We start from the raw sequence: 20,070 nt of genomic DNA, 5'->3' as shown, positions 1-20,070 counted from the left end.
TCATTAGGCAGTGGGGTGGAATGGAACGCAGTTATTTAAACTCGCATAAATATAAATTTTATCGTATTGATATTGTCACTCAGTGTGTATTGAAACATAAAGAAAATAAACTTTTTTATTCAACAAGATTTTGAGGAGTAAGAACGAAAAATATGAAAACTCGTGTCACATTAAATACATTTTGTACGAAGTTTCAATTCAAAATTTTGTAAGCTTCATGTTCTTCGCCCACAAACTTTGTAATCAGTTTTTTTTTTGCTCGCAATAATGTATCCTTTCTATCGAAATAATTCCAATTTCAAAATTATTAGTGTACCAAGCTATAGAAAGTTCCGCCTATTATAAAAGACAAGTTATATATTTTGATAGATATGATTTTTCCGTTTGTCCTAAAGTTTTCCAAGTTCAAATCGCTTATCGAAAACACCGTACTCGCATTTCCAATCTTTTGGCCGGCTGTGCCGGCAGTTTCGCCAGCGACTTTGATGAACTTTCGGAACTGCATCGTAAAAGCGTTATTCCCTTGGGGATCCAAACGAAACAAGTAGCAAACATTCAAGCACAAAAGTAATAAGTTTTGTTATAAATATCTTCATTTGGTCATAATTCAAAAAAATAATTCTTAATTATCCCTCAACTGCAAGCACAAGTTAATAAGAATGATCTGAAACAAAATTATTGTTTCCGTTTGGCACTGAAAAGCGAAAGTTATCCCGGTCTAAATTTAGATCAGTACCGTCCTCCAATCTATCAGTATTGTTCACTATTTTTGACATAGCTCTAACACGACGCTAATGATTAAATTTCATACAAAATTATAACGTATATAATCTCCACTATATAACGTTCATATTGGACCTCTTCAAGCAAAATCTCTATTAATCTAAACAAAATTCAATGAGTTTATCTCTGTATTCTGAGAAAACATTACATTTCATGCCTAAAATGTAAAGATTGAAAGTCAAAATTGTAATATAGGCGCTCGACTTTATTGGCAATATTCACTTCTATTATATTATTATTATTATTATATTTTTTCCTATCTTCACGAAAAGTAAGTTTAAATAAAGATTTATTGATTACGAAAAAGTGTGAGCAAACTCATTATGCAAACTAGTGCCTGATTTAAATTGAAGATTTAAAATTGATGAAATTATTTGCAGACTTGGAGCGTATTTCATTATATTTTAATAAAAAAGAAGCATTTTACTAATATCGTATAAATATTTGTTAAACCCCATTTAAAGGAAGTGACACTTGGATTTTGAAGCAAGAAGCATAGTGTTTTTAAAGCATTAAATTATTTTTCATAAACGAGACAGTATTTTTCAGTGGTATTTTTTTTAAATCAAGCGCTATTTTTTTAGAGCAAGTGATACAGTTTTGTTAAGCTGTATATTATTTTAAAGCAGGCGGCATTGCTTTTCCTAAAGCGGTATATTCTTTTTAAAACAACTTGGCAGCTTAAGTCGCAAATTCACCAGGAATTTAAAAGTAAAGAAAATAGCCAAAAACTTCACCATTTCTTATAAGAGAAAACGATGGAGCTGGACTCCGAAACGTTTTCTCTTATAAGAAATGGTGAAGTTTTTGGCTATTTTCTTTACTTTTAAATTCCTTTTTAAAACAAGTGGTATAGTATTTTCTAAGGCGGTATATAATTTTTAAAGCAAGTGATATATAGTATTTTTAAATCGGTATATTAGTTTTAAATCAATTGATATGGTATTTTTAAAGTGTTATATTATTTTTAAAGCAAATGATATGGTGTTTTAAAATGGGTATGTTGTTTTTAAATCAAGTGATATAGTATTACCAAAGCGGCATATGGTTTTATAGCAAACGGTATAGTATTTTCTAAAGCGGTAGATTATTTCTAAAGAAAACGAAACGTATTTTTCAGAGCGGTATATTTTTTGAAGAGCAAGTGATATAGTATTTTTTAAAGCATTATACTATTTTTATAACAACCACTATGGTATTTTTTCAATATTTTATATTATTTTAAGAGCAAGCGATATAGCATTTTTGAAGCATTATTTTGGTTCACTAAAATGGGTTCTATTTGTGAAATACACATTTGTGTTTAACCTATATCTTTTAAAATTGCAGCGTACTAAATTTTATAGAAAGAGGCGCATGATTTTATGTGTGTCTGTGGGGGGCGCTAGAAATTCACTAGGGAGCCAAAGGGGGCTCCAGCCTGAAAAAGTTTGGGAACCACTGATATAAAGGATTTAAAATTGATGAAAATATTTCCTGACTTTGAACGTATTTCATCATATTATTATTATGGAAAAAAGGGTTTTACTAAATTCGTATAAATATTTATTTGTTAAACCCCATTTATAGGAAGTGATACTCGGATTTTGAAGCAAGTACTGTAGTATTTGAAAAACGATATATTGTTTTTAAATTTAGTGATATAGTATTTATATAGCGGTATATTGTTTCTAAAGCAAACGATATAGTATTTTTCAAAGCGGTATATTATTTGAAGAGCAATTGATATAGTATTTTAAAGCATTATACTATTTTTATAACAACCACTATAGTATTTTTTCAAAATTTTATATCATTTTAAGAGCAAGCGATATACCTAGTATTTATAACAACAAAATCCCCAAGTTCAGTAGCTCCGAAATATCACCAGCTCGCGCTCTAAAGATTCAAGTACAAATTGCTAAGACGCTGAACACTTGACGTGTGACTCGAGTGGCAGCTACACTAAAAAATTAATGGCTTATGTTGCCCACATAACGACACTGTTTCTTACCAATTTCTACATTTGTCTACAATTGCCGCCTCGGCTTTTTTAATCGCTAACCATTGCCAACGAAACCTAACGAGAAGTTAATTGTTACTACATGAAAAAAATTAAAACAATATATTAAAGTGAATGCTATCGATGTTCAATGAAAGCAGTCGCATTGACACGGCCGGTTTTTCATCGGATGATCCCGTACTAAAATAGCTGACGTGTAGCTTTTGCAGTATATCAGCAGCACCTACGCTGCATGTATAGATAAAGTTGAACATGCAGTTCAACACTCACCTGTTCAGCATGTAGATGAAGTTGATGTGAAGCATGTAGATGATGTTGAACATGCTTTTCAACAAGCACCTGTGAACATGCAGTTCAACACTCACCTGCACTGCATGTATAGATGAAGTTGAACATGCATTTCAACACACACCTGCAGCATGGATATGAAGTTGAACATGCAGTTCAACACTCACCTGTTCAGCATGTAGATGAAGTAGAACATGCAGTTCAACACACACCTGTGCAGCATGTAGATGAAGTTGAACATGCAGTTCAACATGCACCTGTGCAGCATGTAGATGAAGTTGAACATGCAGTTGAACACTCACCTGTGCAGCATGTAGATGAAGTTGAACATGCAGTTCAACACACACCTGTTCAGCATGTAGATGAAGTTGAACATGCAGTTCAACACGCACCTGTGCAGATGTAGATGAAGTTGAACATGCAGTTCAACACTCACCTGTGCAGCATGTAGATGAAGTAGAACATGCAGTTCAACACGTACCTGTGCAGATGTAGATGAAGTTGAACATGCAGTTCAACACTCACCTGTGCAGCATGTAGATGNGCTTCAACTTTCCTCAGATATCTAACACAGTTTAAAAAAATATACGCATATTACGAGAGCGCAATTAAATGTACGGCTGTTTATATTACTGCGGAATTTGGTAATGAAATTCTTAAATGAAAAAATTGAATTTAAATTGGAACTTACTTTATCAAATTTAATCTTTCAAGGTAGCGGCCGCAGCCTCAACCTGGTCTTCTATACACATTTTAAAAGGACTCATGCAATAAGATTGCAATTAAAATTTTATTTACATCTAATCAGATGGAAATGATTCTAAAAATATACACTCATTGCCTCCTGCCGAATTCTTAATTAATTGCGAAAGCTGTGCGTAAATCACTCAATAAAATATACTGATTGAAATGTATATATGCTTGCTTGTTAACATGTGTTCGTTACTATAACTTTGTTTGTTAATATAACTTTTAAATGACGAAAGAGTGGATTAAAATTCCAAAGTTTACGCGTGGTTGAGATGCAACTAAATATTCCAGACTACGCCCCGATCGCACTGGACATTTCCGACAGTTTATTTTTTTTGAAATTTACGACAGGTTATTTATTTGAAATTTATGATAGGTTATTTATTTGAAATTTATGACAAGTTATTTATTTGAAATTTATGACAAGTTATTTATTTGAAATTTACGACAGGTTATTTATTTAAAATTAACAACAGGTATTCTTAACAGCATCCGCCAAACAGAAGGTGGACATTTTTAGGAAATGTTCGGGATTATAGCGTTGAAAACTTATTTTCTGAAGTACCTACAATCTACGTATAAATTATATAAAAATTGACCAAATTCACTTTTGTTTGAGAAAATTGCTATTATTTCTTTTTTTTTTAATATATCCGTGTTTTGTTTTCACACAATTTTTATCAAAAACCTTCAAAAATATTTATTTTGCCTTAGCGAATAATAAAAAATATATAAATTTCACTGTTGTGGGAGAGCTTCCAACATATGTTGGCTACGACAACAAGATAGTGAGAAAGTTAGGCAACTGATTACTTAAATGGAACAAAAAGATCATGAATCCTCCAATAGATATGACTAGCTGTATAAGCGAGAACTCTTGGACCAGAGATGGAGACAATATGGTTCGGCTGGGCCCAGCCGTTAAGGTTGTCGACGCTTGGTCGATATAAAGTCACATTAGGAAAATTGCAAATTGAAGATTTCTTAGCACAGAACTGGTGGGTACGCTGGAAATCTCTATATCAAACAGTTGAAGCTTAGTTGAAACATCCAGCCAAAAATTTATAGCCATACAACTTGCATAAACGATCTTCCAGGCGGAAAAGCAGAGCCGGTGGCAAGACTATAACCGAGGCTGGTCCTCTGGGTCAGCCGTACTCGGTTGACTCATCCGGCCAAGTTAGATGACCAGGGTAATAAAGGTGCTTGTACACGGTGACAGTACTGGTGGTAAGTAGATCAGAAAAATGTCATATGTCTACCGCTTGGTGTCTACCCCGCAAGTAAGCTTAGACACGAGACAAGTTTAAGGTGCCGCCGTGCCGATAACGACTGGATACCGGCACGGCGACACCTTAAACTTGTCTCGTGTCTAAGCTTACTTGCGGGATAGACACCAAGCGGCAAACATTTGGCATTTTTCTGATCTGCTAGCCGAAAGTATTGTCCCCATGTACAAGCACCTTAAGGGCAATTCAGATATTGGCGAGAAAATAACTGGGGGACTGCAGCGCCGGAGTTGAATCCAAAGGTCTGTCTCGACATACCACAACACGGTAGCCGCGTCCTGCCACCCCATTCAGAGAGGCGGGTCAATGGAGAGTGAACTTTGCAGATTTTGTTTTCCATTTCAATTTCGAGTAATGCGTTGGAAAAAGAAAAGCGTGACCTACATTTTGCGTAAAGTCGGGCCGCTGCATCACCCATGAGAATTTCTAAGTCGGCTCTAAGTCTAGACTCTTTCCTAAGAAGTCGGCTTGGACGCGGAACTTTAAAAAGTTGAAGTATGTATTAATTGAGTCATAAATTCGGTTATCAGGCATGAAAGAAGTACAGATCCATTAAGTATGATCCGTACTTCTATGACGTACGAATGAAGCACACATTCATTCATATATAAAAACGGTTATCAGGCAAGTATGAACTATGCTCCATTGACAGAGAAAAGCCGTTATAAGCTATAAGAATCAAGTACATATTTTTCGTATATACGGATATGAGGTATGAATGAATTATGCATTCTTCTTGACGGGAATATGATCAGCAAAATGAATACCCGGTGTCGATAATGGAGACGTTTTTGCTGGCTCACGTGACCGAAGCGGCCACGTTTTTGATGTAGTTTTTAAGAAGCTTTTTGGTCGTGACCGCAGGACAGGCTCAGGAAGCACACCAGCCAGGGCCTTGTTATCAAAAATTGAGTTCGTATCTATGTCAACCAATCACTGACGGCTTTTCACGCTAACCCACCAATCACAGACGAGAAATCGGCCGCTAGGTTTACTTCGGCCACTACGTGTACTTATGCCAGGACGTGTACTTATTTCAGCGAGGACGATAATTGAATAAGGTATTACTTTAGATTAAGTGCATCCAAAAAAGGGTGTTTTTTTGTTTAATTATATGTTTTTGGGGTGTAGATAAAGAATCTGAAATTCGTTTTTGGCGGTCGGCATCGGAAAACCGATTTTTATATATGCCGATTTTTATATACTTTCTAAGATTAAATGCAAGTTAAATCTTGGCCCCAATATCCGTGGATTTATAGCGTTTTTAACTTAGCCTCGTTGATCCATATACTCTTGCAACTACGACATTGCAACCACGGTTAGGTTTGGTTAGGTTAGGCTAGGTTTTTTCGCCGATTTTGCCGATTTTTGCCCGATTTTTCTTTGACGAATTAGAGCCTCGGGAAAAAATAAAAACTATAAAAAATCGGTTTTCCGATGCCGACCGCCAAAAACGGATTTCAGGTTCTTTATCTACACCCCAAAAAACATATAATTAGAAAAAAACACCCTTTTTGGATGCATTTAATCTAAAGTATTACCTTGAATATGTATATACGTATATATATAGTAGAAATTAGAAATTCCGGGTTGCTTATCCGTAATTTGAAGGATTTTTACAGAAATTGATTAGTGATAGACTGATGCAATAACACTGTCGAACTATTGTGGATCTAGCAAACTTTGTCTCTTGAATTTTGAAAAAAGTTTGCAAGGTCTAACCTTCATTTGTGTATGAATTTCCTGGTTATCAGAACCAGAACATACGTCACTGAATTCCGATTATTCAGTCTGACTTTAAAGTGAAGAAATCGTTTATTTATTTCTGAACAATGAGTCAAAGCTGGTGTGTGGATTGAATTGGAAGATTAAATGGGATGGCGGTGCAACCAAGCACTTTGGTGAAATGGGGAAAACTCGGAAAAAATTTGAATTAATTAAGATGAAAATTTGGAATGAATTTACTAAAATGAATTAAAATTTATAGTTTTTAAAATTTGTATGATTCAAAATTTATATGAATTTACTCACATAAATGGACTTCGACAATGAGAGTTGGACTTCGAAGAGAGACGTGGGCCCCAAAGAGAGAGGTGGGGATCGAATTAACTTTGATGCTAATGCCAAATTGCTTTCTCTAAGTGGATTGGATTTCTGTGTCGGAGCGATTTCTCGTTGATGTAAGATTCTCCTCATGAAGTCGATTTGTCACTCAAGCTGTGGAGGAAAGATTCCCTATCGGACAGTAAATGTGACAGCTGAACTGTCATTCACTGCGAAACTTTTGATACTTTTCAAAAATTAAATTAAGATAAGACAGAGACTTCCCGAGCGCACCGAAAATTTTCGTTGAAAAATTGAAACAAATGTTCCGGAATCTATATTTATTACATTGGAAAATCTAGGAGATTCCCTAATAATCTCACATGTAAAAGAACTTATATTAAATATTAATTCTTTACATAATTCAAATTTCAGGTGACCAATTTTTTTACAGAAATTAGGATATCTGATTACTAACAAATGCTGGAAAAATCTAATGTACACGTTTCATATTCACGTTCACTAATTAATGGATGTTGCAGTCGCATGAGAAAACTTTTATAATTCTATTCATCTTTAAATAATTTGATAATAATAATAATATTAATAAAATACCACGATGATTATTATCTGTAATATTGTCGATGAAATTATGATATGCTGTTGTGCCAAAACTATGCTGCAAAAATATCGAGTTTTCAAAAATATTCAAATTTATAAGTCAAATAATAATTAATATAATAAATATTCAAGTCAAAATTCTCCGCATTTTGGGATTACTTAATAAAATTTCTTGAAAGCAAAAATGTTATTCCCATTGCGCGGCATCCGTCGCCAAGTTCGAGAATAATATTCTACATTAAATCAGAGAATCATCAGACAATGCATTATTCATCAGAGATAGTATTTTACATTATATTCGAGATTCATCAAAGAAATCAACTTCATCCTGGTCTTTCAATTATCAAAATCTGATATAAAAAGTGGCTTGTATAAAAACTGACTAATTGCAATATTTAAGAGCAGAAAATGTTGTCGGAAAATGTGCTATTATATTCAATACAAAAATAAATTACCTGAGAATTCCCATACCGTGCGGTAGTTGGCACTCAAGCCAAGCGGGCCAATGTCGACACTCAGAAAAATAAGCCGGTTTTCTTGTCCAAATAGCAGCGCATTCTCTGCACTTTGATGGATTATTCTGACCCAGTTTAGCCTAGAAGAAAGTATTAGTTCCACGTGCAAAAAGCGCGTCACTATTTGTACAAAAAGAACCATACATTTTCCTAAGTGATCAATGCTTTTCCCTATGGATATGTACGGGCGAATCATCGTTGGCCAATTTATTGGCCACCAATATACCGCCAATATTTTGATATCGGCCTCTAGTTCTACTAATTGGCGCAACCCATTCATGTGGCCTCGCAGTCACTACACGCCGATTCTTTTCAGTTCAGTTCTGAACAAAAATCCTCTATTAAAAGGCGTTGAAATACGCGGTTTATTTTGACACCTTTTTTGCGGAGGAAAAGTTTTACTTTCTGACGTGACAGCCACGCAAATGAAAACACCTGTAGATCGTACAGTATTTAATGTCAGTGTTCCCGTGAATGTTACTTGTGTTCGTTAATTTTTCTCTTGCCACGAACATTTTTCAATCTCGTGAATGTAAATGAAGCCTGTGAATGTTGTTCATACACGCGAATTTCATTCATGCCCGATGAGTGTTCCTGATGGCCGTGAATGTTCTTCATGACCGAGAATGCTCCGGATGTAAATGAATGTTATTTATTCCCGTGAATGTTCATGATGCCTGTGAATGTTCTTCATGCGTTTGAATGTTCTTCATGACCGAGAATGTTCCTGATGTACATTAATGTTATTTATTCCCGTGAATGCTCATGATACCTGTGAATTTTCGTGATGCCTGCGAATGTTCTTCATGCGTTTGAATGTTTTTCATGACCGAGAATGTTCTTCATGCCCATGAATGTCATTTATTGCTGTGAATGTTCTTCATACCCGTGAATGTTTCTATTGCACATAAAAGTTGCTCGTGTAAAAGAATGTCACTCGTGCATTCGACTATTTCTTTAAAACATTAACGTAAAAAATATAGGCTAGTAAAATTAATTTAGCTCTAAATTATTTCTCAAGATTAACGCCAACATAATTATTTTCATCCATAAATCAATGTGCGTCACAACTGTCCTCAGCCCATAGCATGAGAATTGCTTCCTATACCTTCCTTATTTTGAAGCAATGCTCTATAAAAGGCTGTACGCTGCAGTATAAATATTATTCATGTATATGATATTGATTCAGTGATCTGAATTTATTTCAAACATGGAGACAATCAGATGCTTTTACATCTCTTCAAAGCCAGTTCAATATAATAAAGTTTCGAACAAACGCTATGTCTTCAATGATTTTTCGCACCTAATAAACTACTCAGTTAATAACCGTTCGTATATTTCTTGAAAAAGATTATATCTACAACAAAAATTGTTGTGAAAACAAAAATATGGTCGGCAAAAATTATTGCAGAAGTATCCACGATTGTATTAGTAAAGGACATCTCAGTGGCAATAACGATTGTACTGGCGAAAATAATACTTACGAAAAAAATTATTGAAATAGCAACACAGATTGAATTGACTATCAAAATAAAAGCGGCAATAACGATTGCAGTGGCAAGGAAGATTGCCATGACAAGAGAGATAAACATTGCCTCGGCAAAAGAGATTGCAATGGTGACAAATATAGCATTGGCAATTGAGATCGCACTGGCAACAGAAGTCGCAGCGACAACAGAGGTTGCCGAGAGAAAATAAGACAGACAACAATAATTGAAATTGTAGAGAATTGAAATTTCAGCGCATTGAAATTGTAGCGAATTGGAATAGTAGCGAATTGAAATGTTAACGAATTGAAATTGCAGCTAATCGAAATTGTAGCGATATGAAATTGTATCGAATTGAGAGTGTCGCGAATTGAAATTGTAGGGAATTTGAATTGTAGCGAATTGAAATTGTAGCGATTTGAAATTGTTGCGAGTTAAAATTGCAGCAAATTGAAATTTTAGCGAATTTGAATTGTAGCGAATTGAAATTGCAGCGAATTGACATTGCTTCGAATTTGAATGATATTAACGAATTGAAATTGTACCGATTTGGAATTGTAGTGAAGTGAAGTCACGAAGTGAAATTGCAGCGAATCGAAATTGTAGCAAATTGAAACTGTATTAAATTGAAATTGTAGCGAATTGAAATTGTAGCTAATTGAAATTGTCGCGAATTGAAATTTTAGCGAATTTAAATTGCAGCGAATCTAAATTGTAGCAAATTGAAATTGTAGCGAATTCAAATTGTAAGTCATTGAAATTGTAGCCGATTGAAATCATAACGAATTGAAATATAGCGAACTGAAATTTCAGCAAATGGAAATTGTTGAGGCAACATGCCTCATAAGAGGCAGTATAAAGAACAATCCCGATGTAATCCTCATATATTGTTGCCACGGATTTCATCGGTAGCAAAGATTTCCATCAGTTGCAGATAATTCAGCGACAACAATAAATGGAGTTGCAACAGATATTGCTTTACTTTTTAGCCTAAAAAAGTACGATATATGTCTGCAATGTGCCTATGTTCACTCGGCTCTGTGCAGTCCAAGTACAAAGTAACTCATATTTCACAAAGATGAACTACTGTAATATATGTGACACGAGTGTGTTGTGCGAGAGCTGCCAGCCATTGTTGGCTGCAGGTATGCTACAATATAAAGTGATACAATAATTGCCAAGCGATACAAGGTTAAAATATGATTTAAATATTCTTTTTATTTTATTAAAAATTTATTTGAAGATTAGTTTTGATACAATAATTACCAAGCGATACAAGGTTAAAATATTATTTAATTTTTTTATTTTGTATTAAAATTTTTTTGAAGATTAGTTTGATAAGCTGTCTAATAATTGGTACAATAATGGAGTGTATGAGTCCTAAAATGTTAATATAGGCAGCCGGGTGAAATCATTTGTCAATAAATACAATGTTAAATTAGGTAACAAATTTTTTTTTAATTAGAAACCAGTATTATGCACGGTGCAAATGTTCAACTCTAAGCCCATTGAAAGGTATGAACCAAATGGTTATCGATTAACCTCTTACGTTGAGAAAAACGAAATACAGAAAACTTAATGCAAAATATTGCAAAAAATGTAAAATTGAAAATCAAATGGATCAAGATTGGCTCGGCTTGAATATTCGGCTTTATGAAATCAGAAAAGCGTCTCAAGCATGTTGATTTTGATCATTTTTTTCCTGTTAATGAAGATTCCTTTCTGCTTTATTTTAATAATACTGAAATAGTAATTACTTGCTGTAGTAAAAAAAATTATTTTTCTAATGAATATGGCACATGATTTCTCAGTTGTCGAAGCTTGCACCCAGAGAAATGACGGAAAATTTGTCCGCATAGTGACGCACTTTTTATCCTTGTGTATATCATCCTGACCCAGTTTTGGTCAAATCAGCCAACTAATCAGTTGTATCTACTTATATTAGTTGACATTCTCTGCTTCTGCTGTGACCGAGAATGTGTCATATATGGGCAACATGACCCATTCATTTTTATGAGAATCGTTGCTCTTCAGTAATAAATGATGTCTTCTATTTTTTCTTCTAAAAGTGTTGTTTTTTTACCAGAGTTTCGCTCGCTACAAAATTGATGAGTTGGCGCCTGTTGCGATTGATGGTTTCTTCCTTCCGAGCGCAACTGCAGTCCAGGGGAAAATTCTGAGACTAATTTTCTGTTGATAAATTTCCAATTAATAAATTTTCAATTGATAAATTTTCAATTAATAAGTTTTCAATTATTAAATTTTTAATTAATATATTTTCAATTAATAAATTTTAAATTAATAAATCTTCAATCAATAAATTTTCAAGTAATAAATTTTCTTAGACTAAATTTCAATTAATACAGGTATACTCATATAAATAAAATATCATCTTAATTGTCAAAACAGTGAAAAAAAACTAAAAAACCATCTTCAAATATTTTTTTTATCACATCTTATATTAAATAAGAATCACGTGGGTTGCAAGATGTAAAGTTGACAGCCAACCACGAGCTCTTATAAAGTGATTGCTTTATTTAATCAATTATTAAGGTTAAATTGAATTTGTTATTTGATAATTACGGTTATTGAGACTAAATATCTCATAAACAGTAATTATTCAATTATTCATGAGCCAGTCGCATTATTTAAGCAATTAATAAGGTAAAATTTAATTTGTTATTTGATAATAATGTTCTTGAGACTAAATATATTATAAACAGTAATTATTCATGAGCCAAGTTGACAGTCACATTATCTAAGCAATTGATAAGGTAAAATTGAATTTAATATTTGATAAATAAGGTTCTTAAGACTAAATATCTTATGAACAATAATAAATATTGTTAGCTAAGTAGACCCTTGTAACCCTGACTGTCTGCCACTGCATGACTGTCATGACAGTTGGACGTGTCAAACGTGATCTATTTCTCTGTTCGATTAATGTGGACAAATTTAATGAGGTATAATGCCAAACAATTAAATAACAGGAATTAACAATCATTTTAATAAATTCAAATAGACAAATTCAATAAGTTATTAGGTAAAATAATATAATAAAAATTAATAGCTAATATTAACCAATATTATTAACCAATAGCTAATATAAACCAATATTATTAAACAATAGCCGATATTAGCCAATATTATTAACCAATAGCGGGGTGATCTAAGGCTTCAAGTCGCATTGATTTGTAGCTGTGAGCTACAGGTTCGCGACCCAACTTGCTGTGAAAATTTTGCGACGTCTGTGTAGATGCGCTGTTATTTTCATCACTTCAAATTCATAAGAAATCGCAATCACAGATTTTAATTAACACGTGTACATGAAATGTTTAATACGGCGTTAAATTAGTTTTCGATATTACACCGAAAATATTTTTATAATATCGAAAATATTGCGATTTTACGCCGAAAAATTTAGAATAATTAAGATTGAAAGTTTATTGATGATGCTATGGTCATTGTTATTGCGTCGGGATAATTGCTCAAGGGGTTTCTCAACCCCCCCCAGAAAATTTTCAGAAAAATTTATGTGTCATTTTGTGCGTTTATTAACTCACTATTTTAATACGAGTAATAGCAGAGAGTGGCTGCAACACTTAAACGCCCTTTTCCTGGACCAAACTGGGTCAAGATGACTCCCACACGAGCGAAAATATATCTGGGGCCATACTTTCAAAACTCGCTAAGTGAACGTAAGTACTTACGCTCTATTTTCTTGTCTATGATTAGTGGATTTTGCTCGAAAGGCCGTCAATGATTGGCTGAAAAACTTACGATCTCTTAACTTTTTTTGAAAGTATAGGCCCTTAGACAACAGCCCGCTCATTTGTGTGAGTGCAGAGGTCACGAGACACTATGGCGTCTAAAGATTCTGGCCACGAAACTGAAAACTTTCTTCGACTTATTGGCTTGAAAAATTGTATTGTACCCGGACCCATTTGTGATGAATGGGAATGAGGTGAGAATATTCCAGGAATGGGAATGAGGTGAAAATATTTAATGGATGGGGATGAGGTGAAAATGTTCAATGAATGGGAATGGAGTGAAAATATTCCAGGAAAGGGAATGAGATGAAAATATATAATGAATGGAATGAGGTGAAATTATTTGCTGAGTGGAAATGAGATAAAAATATCTGATGGATGAGAAATGGTGAAAAAATTTTTTGGATACGAATAAAATTAAAAAATTTAACGGATGGGAATAAGTTAAAAATATTTTATGGATAAAAACAAGCTAAAAATGATTAATGGTTTGTGTTACTGAAAATAATTAATAGATGCAATAAGCTAGAAAAATATTTTATGCGTAAGCAAAATGCTAATAAGTTTAAAATATCGATGGATGGGATAAATTTGAAAATATATCTAAAAAATTAAATGAACCATGTAATTAATAAATGTCATCACAGGAGCCATCACCGCTCAACGATCAGTGTCGGGGTTTGAACAGCCATGTAATATTATAATTATTCTCTAATTTCATATTCTGTTCATCTCAGAGAAATTTGAACTGTGAACTCTAGAGCTATGACAACTTTTTTGTCAATTTATATTTTATTTAGACGAATTTAAATAAAATTTTAGAAATTTTAATCAAACCAAGGCGAATAGAACAAAAAATCTCTGTAAGCCAACATATGGCTCTTATCTAACAATAAATTTCGATTGAAGTATAGACTACAATCACATAATGAAAATTCAGTTTACAGAGAACCGTAATTTTTATTTTAAAAATGTTATTTGTTATTATTCGCCATGAAAAATTCGTGGACAACAAGAATTATTCGGGAAAAGAAATCATATCTTCAAATATCCACGTTATATACACGTGGCACAAATTTCTTATTATATAAAAGCTATTGTAGCCTCCAGCCAACGTCTTATTTGTCACCACAGCAGCCGCTCAAGTTTTATATAAGGCAAGAATATTATGTAAATATTTCTGTAGCCCGGTATTTCTGAATTATCATTTATTGCAACATTGCAAACATATGTGATGTAAAGTATTTCAATATTGTAAACATATGAATTACTCATTTTTTCTAGCAAGTGTACACGATGTGAATACGCAAATGGTATTTTTTTAAGATGATACCGTATCGAGCATCGCAAGCACATTTATGAATAACTCAAAGCATTTGAAATTTGAAACATTCAAGGCAAAATTTTTTACCAAATTCTCTATGATCAAAACTGTGCACATTACGTCCAGCTATATTTTCTGCCTTGTATAATATTACATATTTTCTTCCTATTTATTTATTCTATTTCTTATAAGTATAATATATAATATATATTATACTTATATAATATATATTATATAAGTGCACTCTGAGCAACGCGCGGGTCATTGTCCAAATTACGGTGCACTTTGCCTGTGTGGGTCATCCTGACCCAGTTGGGCACGGCAAAGTGATACGCTCTTAAAATGAGTACTTATTTGGGCCTATACCTTCAAAAAAAGTTAAGAGATCGTAAGTTCATCAGCCAATCATTGACGACCTTTCAAGCCAAATCCACCAATCATAGACAAGAAAATAGAGCGTAAGTACTTTTTTCAAGCAAAATCTACCAATCATAGACAAGAAAATAGAGCGTAAGTACTTACGTTCACTTAGCGAATTTTGATAGTATGGCACCACTGGACAATATAACCCATTCGTTTTTGTGTGTGTAATATTAATAAGTGGAATGGGTAATATTAAGTGATCAAAAATAATGAGAGAAAATAAAAAAATTATTATACGCGCATGGTAAGTGAAGATCATTACTAACCGCCGTATTTATATTGTACAGAGATATCATTTATGAATAGTTATTATTTTCGAGATATCATTTATTATTTAATTGCACATGACGACGCGTGCAGTATTGGCACGATAAGAAGAAGAAGAAGTAGAACTTTTCGTAAGTCGGCGCGATAAATAGAAAGTTCTGTCGTTAGTAAGGACTAAGGATCAGTGTAATTGTAATAATTATTAAATAATAGTTATACTAAATAATACTAAATACTAATCCTAGGAATAATATTCTAGCAGTGTAGTATTAACTATGTCATTATTAGCATTTCCATTTTTATTCAGTATCAGTCATTATTCAGCATAAGTGATTATTACATATATCCATAAATAGTGATTTGCCAATAAATGTTTGGATATTCTGATTTTCAATACCAGAGGAAACATTTGACGTATAAAATCATTTATTTAGAAATAGTGAACATAATTGTAACAAAATTCGAGAGCCTAGCCGTCCGGAAATAGGTTGCTTCGGAAGTTTCAACTGCAAGATTTAACATCAAAAGAGGAATTAACTATTAAATAATTAGAAATTATACTTTACTGTGAATCCAGCCTGTTGAGTAAAATTTAACCCTCAGGGATTAGTACTCATTAACGAGGCCTCTACTAACCCTCTACCTCATTAACGGGGTCTCTACTGACCCTCTACCTCATTAACGGGGTCTCTACTAACCCTCTACCTCATTAACGGGGCCTCTACTAACCCTCTACCTCATTAACGGGGTCTCTACCCCATTAACGGTGTCTCTACTAACCCTCTACCTCATTAACGGGGTCTCTACTAACCCTCTACCTCATTAACGGGGTCTCTACTAACCCTCTACCTCATTAACGAGACCCTTCTCTACTAACCCTCTACCTCATTAACGGAATCTCTACTAACCCTCTGCCTCAATAACGGGTTCTCTACTAACCCTCTACCTCATTAACGGAATCTCTACTAACCCTCTACCTCATTAACGGGTTCTCTACTAACCCTCTATCTCATTAACGGGTTCTCTACTAATCCTCTACCCTTATTAACGGGATCTCTACTAACCCTCTAACTCATTAACGGGGTCTCTACTAACCCTCTACTCTCATTAACGAGGTCTCTACTAACCTTCTACCTCATTAACGGGTTCTCTACAAACCCTCTACCTAATTAACGGGGTCTCTTCTAACCCTCATCCCCTCATTAACGGGGTCTCTACGAACGCTCTACCTCATTAACGGGGTTTCTACAAATCCTCTAACTCATTAACGGGGTTTCTACTATACCTTCTACCTCATTAAATGGGTCTCAATTACCCTAAATTACGGAGTCTAAATAAAAAATGAAATAAATATCTTTTGAATTTTGCTTACGAAAGCATATTTGCAATCATGATTGCAATCAGGGAAGCCCGGAAAATTTTGCGTTGTTATGTGGCTATTTGAAAAAAGTTTCAAAAGTTTCAAAAGTTTGGAAGTTTCAGAGCTGCATCGTAAATACAAATAACGAATCACGCACGGCAATTCGAGAAACGACTATAACTTTAAATACGAAAGCATATTCGAATAGAAGTAATTGGATGTTTTTGAGTTCCAAGACTTTACTGCGACTTTAAAAATATATACTAACATATATGTACTTACATTAGCCAGCAAAATATTACATATGAGTTTATGTCCCGGAGTAACTACATAACAAATAGCCTGTCTCTTATACACATCTAGATGTGTATAAGAGACAGCTACATAACAAATAGCTTTGATTAGTTTGTAACATAAGGAAATCACATAATATTTAGCCATTAAATGTTTGTTTCGAAGTTTATTAACTAGTATTATAGCAAACATCCATGATCCCTTCAGTTATTTCCTACATTTCATCTATTTAGGCATTTAAAGTTGTTACAATGTAGTGCAAAACGAGTAATAATTTTTTGAAAAGTAATCTATCAGCTTTAACTGCATTAAGCAATACTTGCTTCAAGTGTATATAATAAATGGTTGAATCAATTCAAGTAAAATACTGTATATGTTCTTTACTTTACTTCGCCGTCTGCATCATAGACAATAGAGGATTTTTGCAACTAACTTTAAAAAGCTCAAGGCTTGAATCTTAAACGCAATTGCGTCTTCGCTTTCGTTTAGGAAAATGAAAACTCGAGCTTGCTTGGAATAGGAATTCTATGGCCAGAAATTTTTTATTTATTATTTTACAGCTAAAGGTTAGCGGCTTCAAAAGTTGAGTTAACTAAACTATGAACTAAGTTTAAGTTTAATCTCTCTAAGTAACAAACTAAGTTGAAGTATAAAAAATTAATATAAATGACTTACCGCAGACAATCCACATGACGAGCGCATTGCCACCGATGGCAGCGGCGAGCATGACGCCGAAAACGAGCGTCCACAAAGTTTGCTGCCACCAGGGGAGCAGAAATGGTCGGTCCTGCGGTATAAGTTTACTAACACAGTAACTCGACACTACGGCTAGCACATGTGCGCCCTCTGGCGGGATAAGGTCGAGTGCCGGAACAGATGTGTCATCATTGAGAATGCTGGGGTGAGAAACGTACCGTAAGTCATTAATATCATTGCCAGTATCTATTCTTGGGATGGGAGTATCATAGGCATTGTCATTTGGAAGTGAGTTTGAACTGCCGCCGCTTGAAGCGCTGTTAAAGTTGACGGAGATCATGGCAAGCCAGACGTCTTCGCTCACCGAGATGTTGAGTGTGTCGCTCATCAGCGACACGCAATGCAGGTAAGACTTCAGCCATAGTGGGTCCAAGCCCTCTGTGTCGTTCGTATGCTGCATTCTCAAAAAATTTATTTGAAGATTCTTATTATATTTTCCTTTGATTCGGTAGGTTGGTTCGAAAAATTCTTGGTAATATAGTTACGTAGAAAATGTAAGATGTAGTAATTCTTCATCCTGTGGACCATGGGCCGCCGAATCCATTTCGACGAGAATCATTCACCTTGAATACTTCATCTTTTTATGAAATAGATTTCAACACACTTGTACTTGTTTTGACACTCATTTCACGTCGCGTCATTACGTGTCTCAATTCTAACACAACGAGCACAGATCAGTGTAATTTCATTCATTATTTTTCAAAAAAATGTGCATACGCACTTCTTTCTCATGCTTAGACAAACAAATTTAATATCACATACTATCATCCTGTTAATCATCATAACATACCTGATGGAAATATATCATAATTAATACAGGACTTAGCTCTTATAACGTCGATGACATGTCGGTGTGAGACATACTGTCCAAAAACTACGTCTGATACGATTATGCAAGATATAACTGTCAAACAACTACGTCTGGCATGGTGGAATAAGATATATAACTGTCATACAACTACGTCTGGTATGATGGTGTAAGGCGCATAACTGTCATACAAATACGTCTGGCATGATGGTGTACGGCACATAACTGTCATACATTTACGCCTGGCATGGTGTAAACACATAACTGTCATGCAATTACGTCTGGCATGATGGTGTATGGCACATAACTGTCATACACTTACGCCTGGCATGATGGTGTAAGACACATAACTGCCATACAGTTACGTCTGGCATGATGGTGAAAAACACATAACTGTCATACAATTACGTCTGGCATGATGTTGTAAGGCGCATAACTGTCATACAAATACGTCTGGCATGATGGTGTAAAACACATAACTGTCATACATTTACGCCTGGCATGATGGTGTAAGACGCATAACTGTCATACATTACGTCTGGCATGATGGTGTAAGACACATAACTGTCATACATTTACGCCTGGCATGATGGTGTCATACAACTACGATGGTGTCATACAACTGACATACAACTACGTCTGGCACAGTTATGTGCAAGACACATAACTGTCATACAAATACGTCTGGCATGGTGGTGTAAGACACATAACTGTCATACAAATACGTCTGGCATGATGGTGTAAGACCCAAAACTGTCATTCAAATGCGTCTGGCATCGTGGTTTAAGACACATAACTGTCATACAAATACGTGTGGCATGGTGGTGTAAGACACATAACTGTCATACAAATACGTGTGGCATGGTGGTGTAAGACACATAACTGTCATACAACTACGTTCGGCATGGTGGTATGAGACATATAAGTGTCATTCAACTACGTCTGGCATGGTGGTGTGAGACATAACTGTCATACATACGTCTGGCTTAGTGATGTGAAGCACATAATTGTCATACAACTACGTCTGGTATGGGAGTGTGAGACATTTCAGACAAAAGACATGCTGGAGGCGTTAGACATGAACAGCCATGTAAATACGTCTGTAGTGGAGGTGTCATTCAGACATCAAACAGTTTTTAAACCTCACCAATTGCAAACGAAAAATTACTGGATAACGTAATATTTGATTATTTAATCAAAACATTAACGCTCAAGTAAAACAGGAGCAGAGAGTGGGTGTAGCACTAATATGACTCTTCTAAAGCCAAACTGAGTCCGGATGACCCACAA

General features: G+C 34.5%; 1 protein-coding gene across 1 annotated transcript in view; it reads right to left on the bottom strand.

Annotated features, from left to right (window-relative positions):
• Positions 1-18,730, bottom strand: part of LOC108681126 (neuromedin-K receptor) — a gene marked incomplete in the record, with an annotated part of 28,520 nt that extends 9,790 nt beyond the window's left edge. The window contains 1 exon segment of the mRNA XM_018170118.2: positions 17,892-18,730. Within this exon segment, the coding sequence (XP_018025607.1) occupies positions 17,892-18,372 (481 nt within the window).
• Positions 18,731-20,070: the final 1,340 nt, after the last annotated feature.

Source organism: Hyalella azteca, unplaced genomic scaffold (assembly GCF_000764305.2).
Source record: "Hyalella azteca isolate HAZT.00-mixed unplaced genomic scaffold, Hazt_2.0.2 contig491, whole genome shotgun sequence".
NCBI lineage: Eukaryota > Metazoa > Arthropoda > Malacostraca > Amphipoda > Hyalellidae > Hyalella > Hyalella azteca.
Note: the sequence above shows the minus strand (reverse complement) of the source record. Positions and strands in the feature narration are given on the sequence as shown.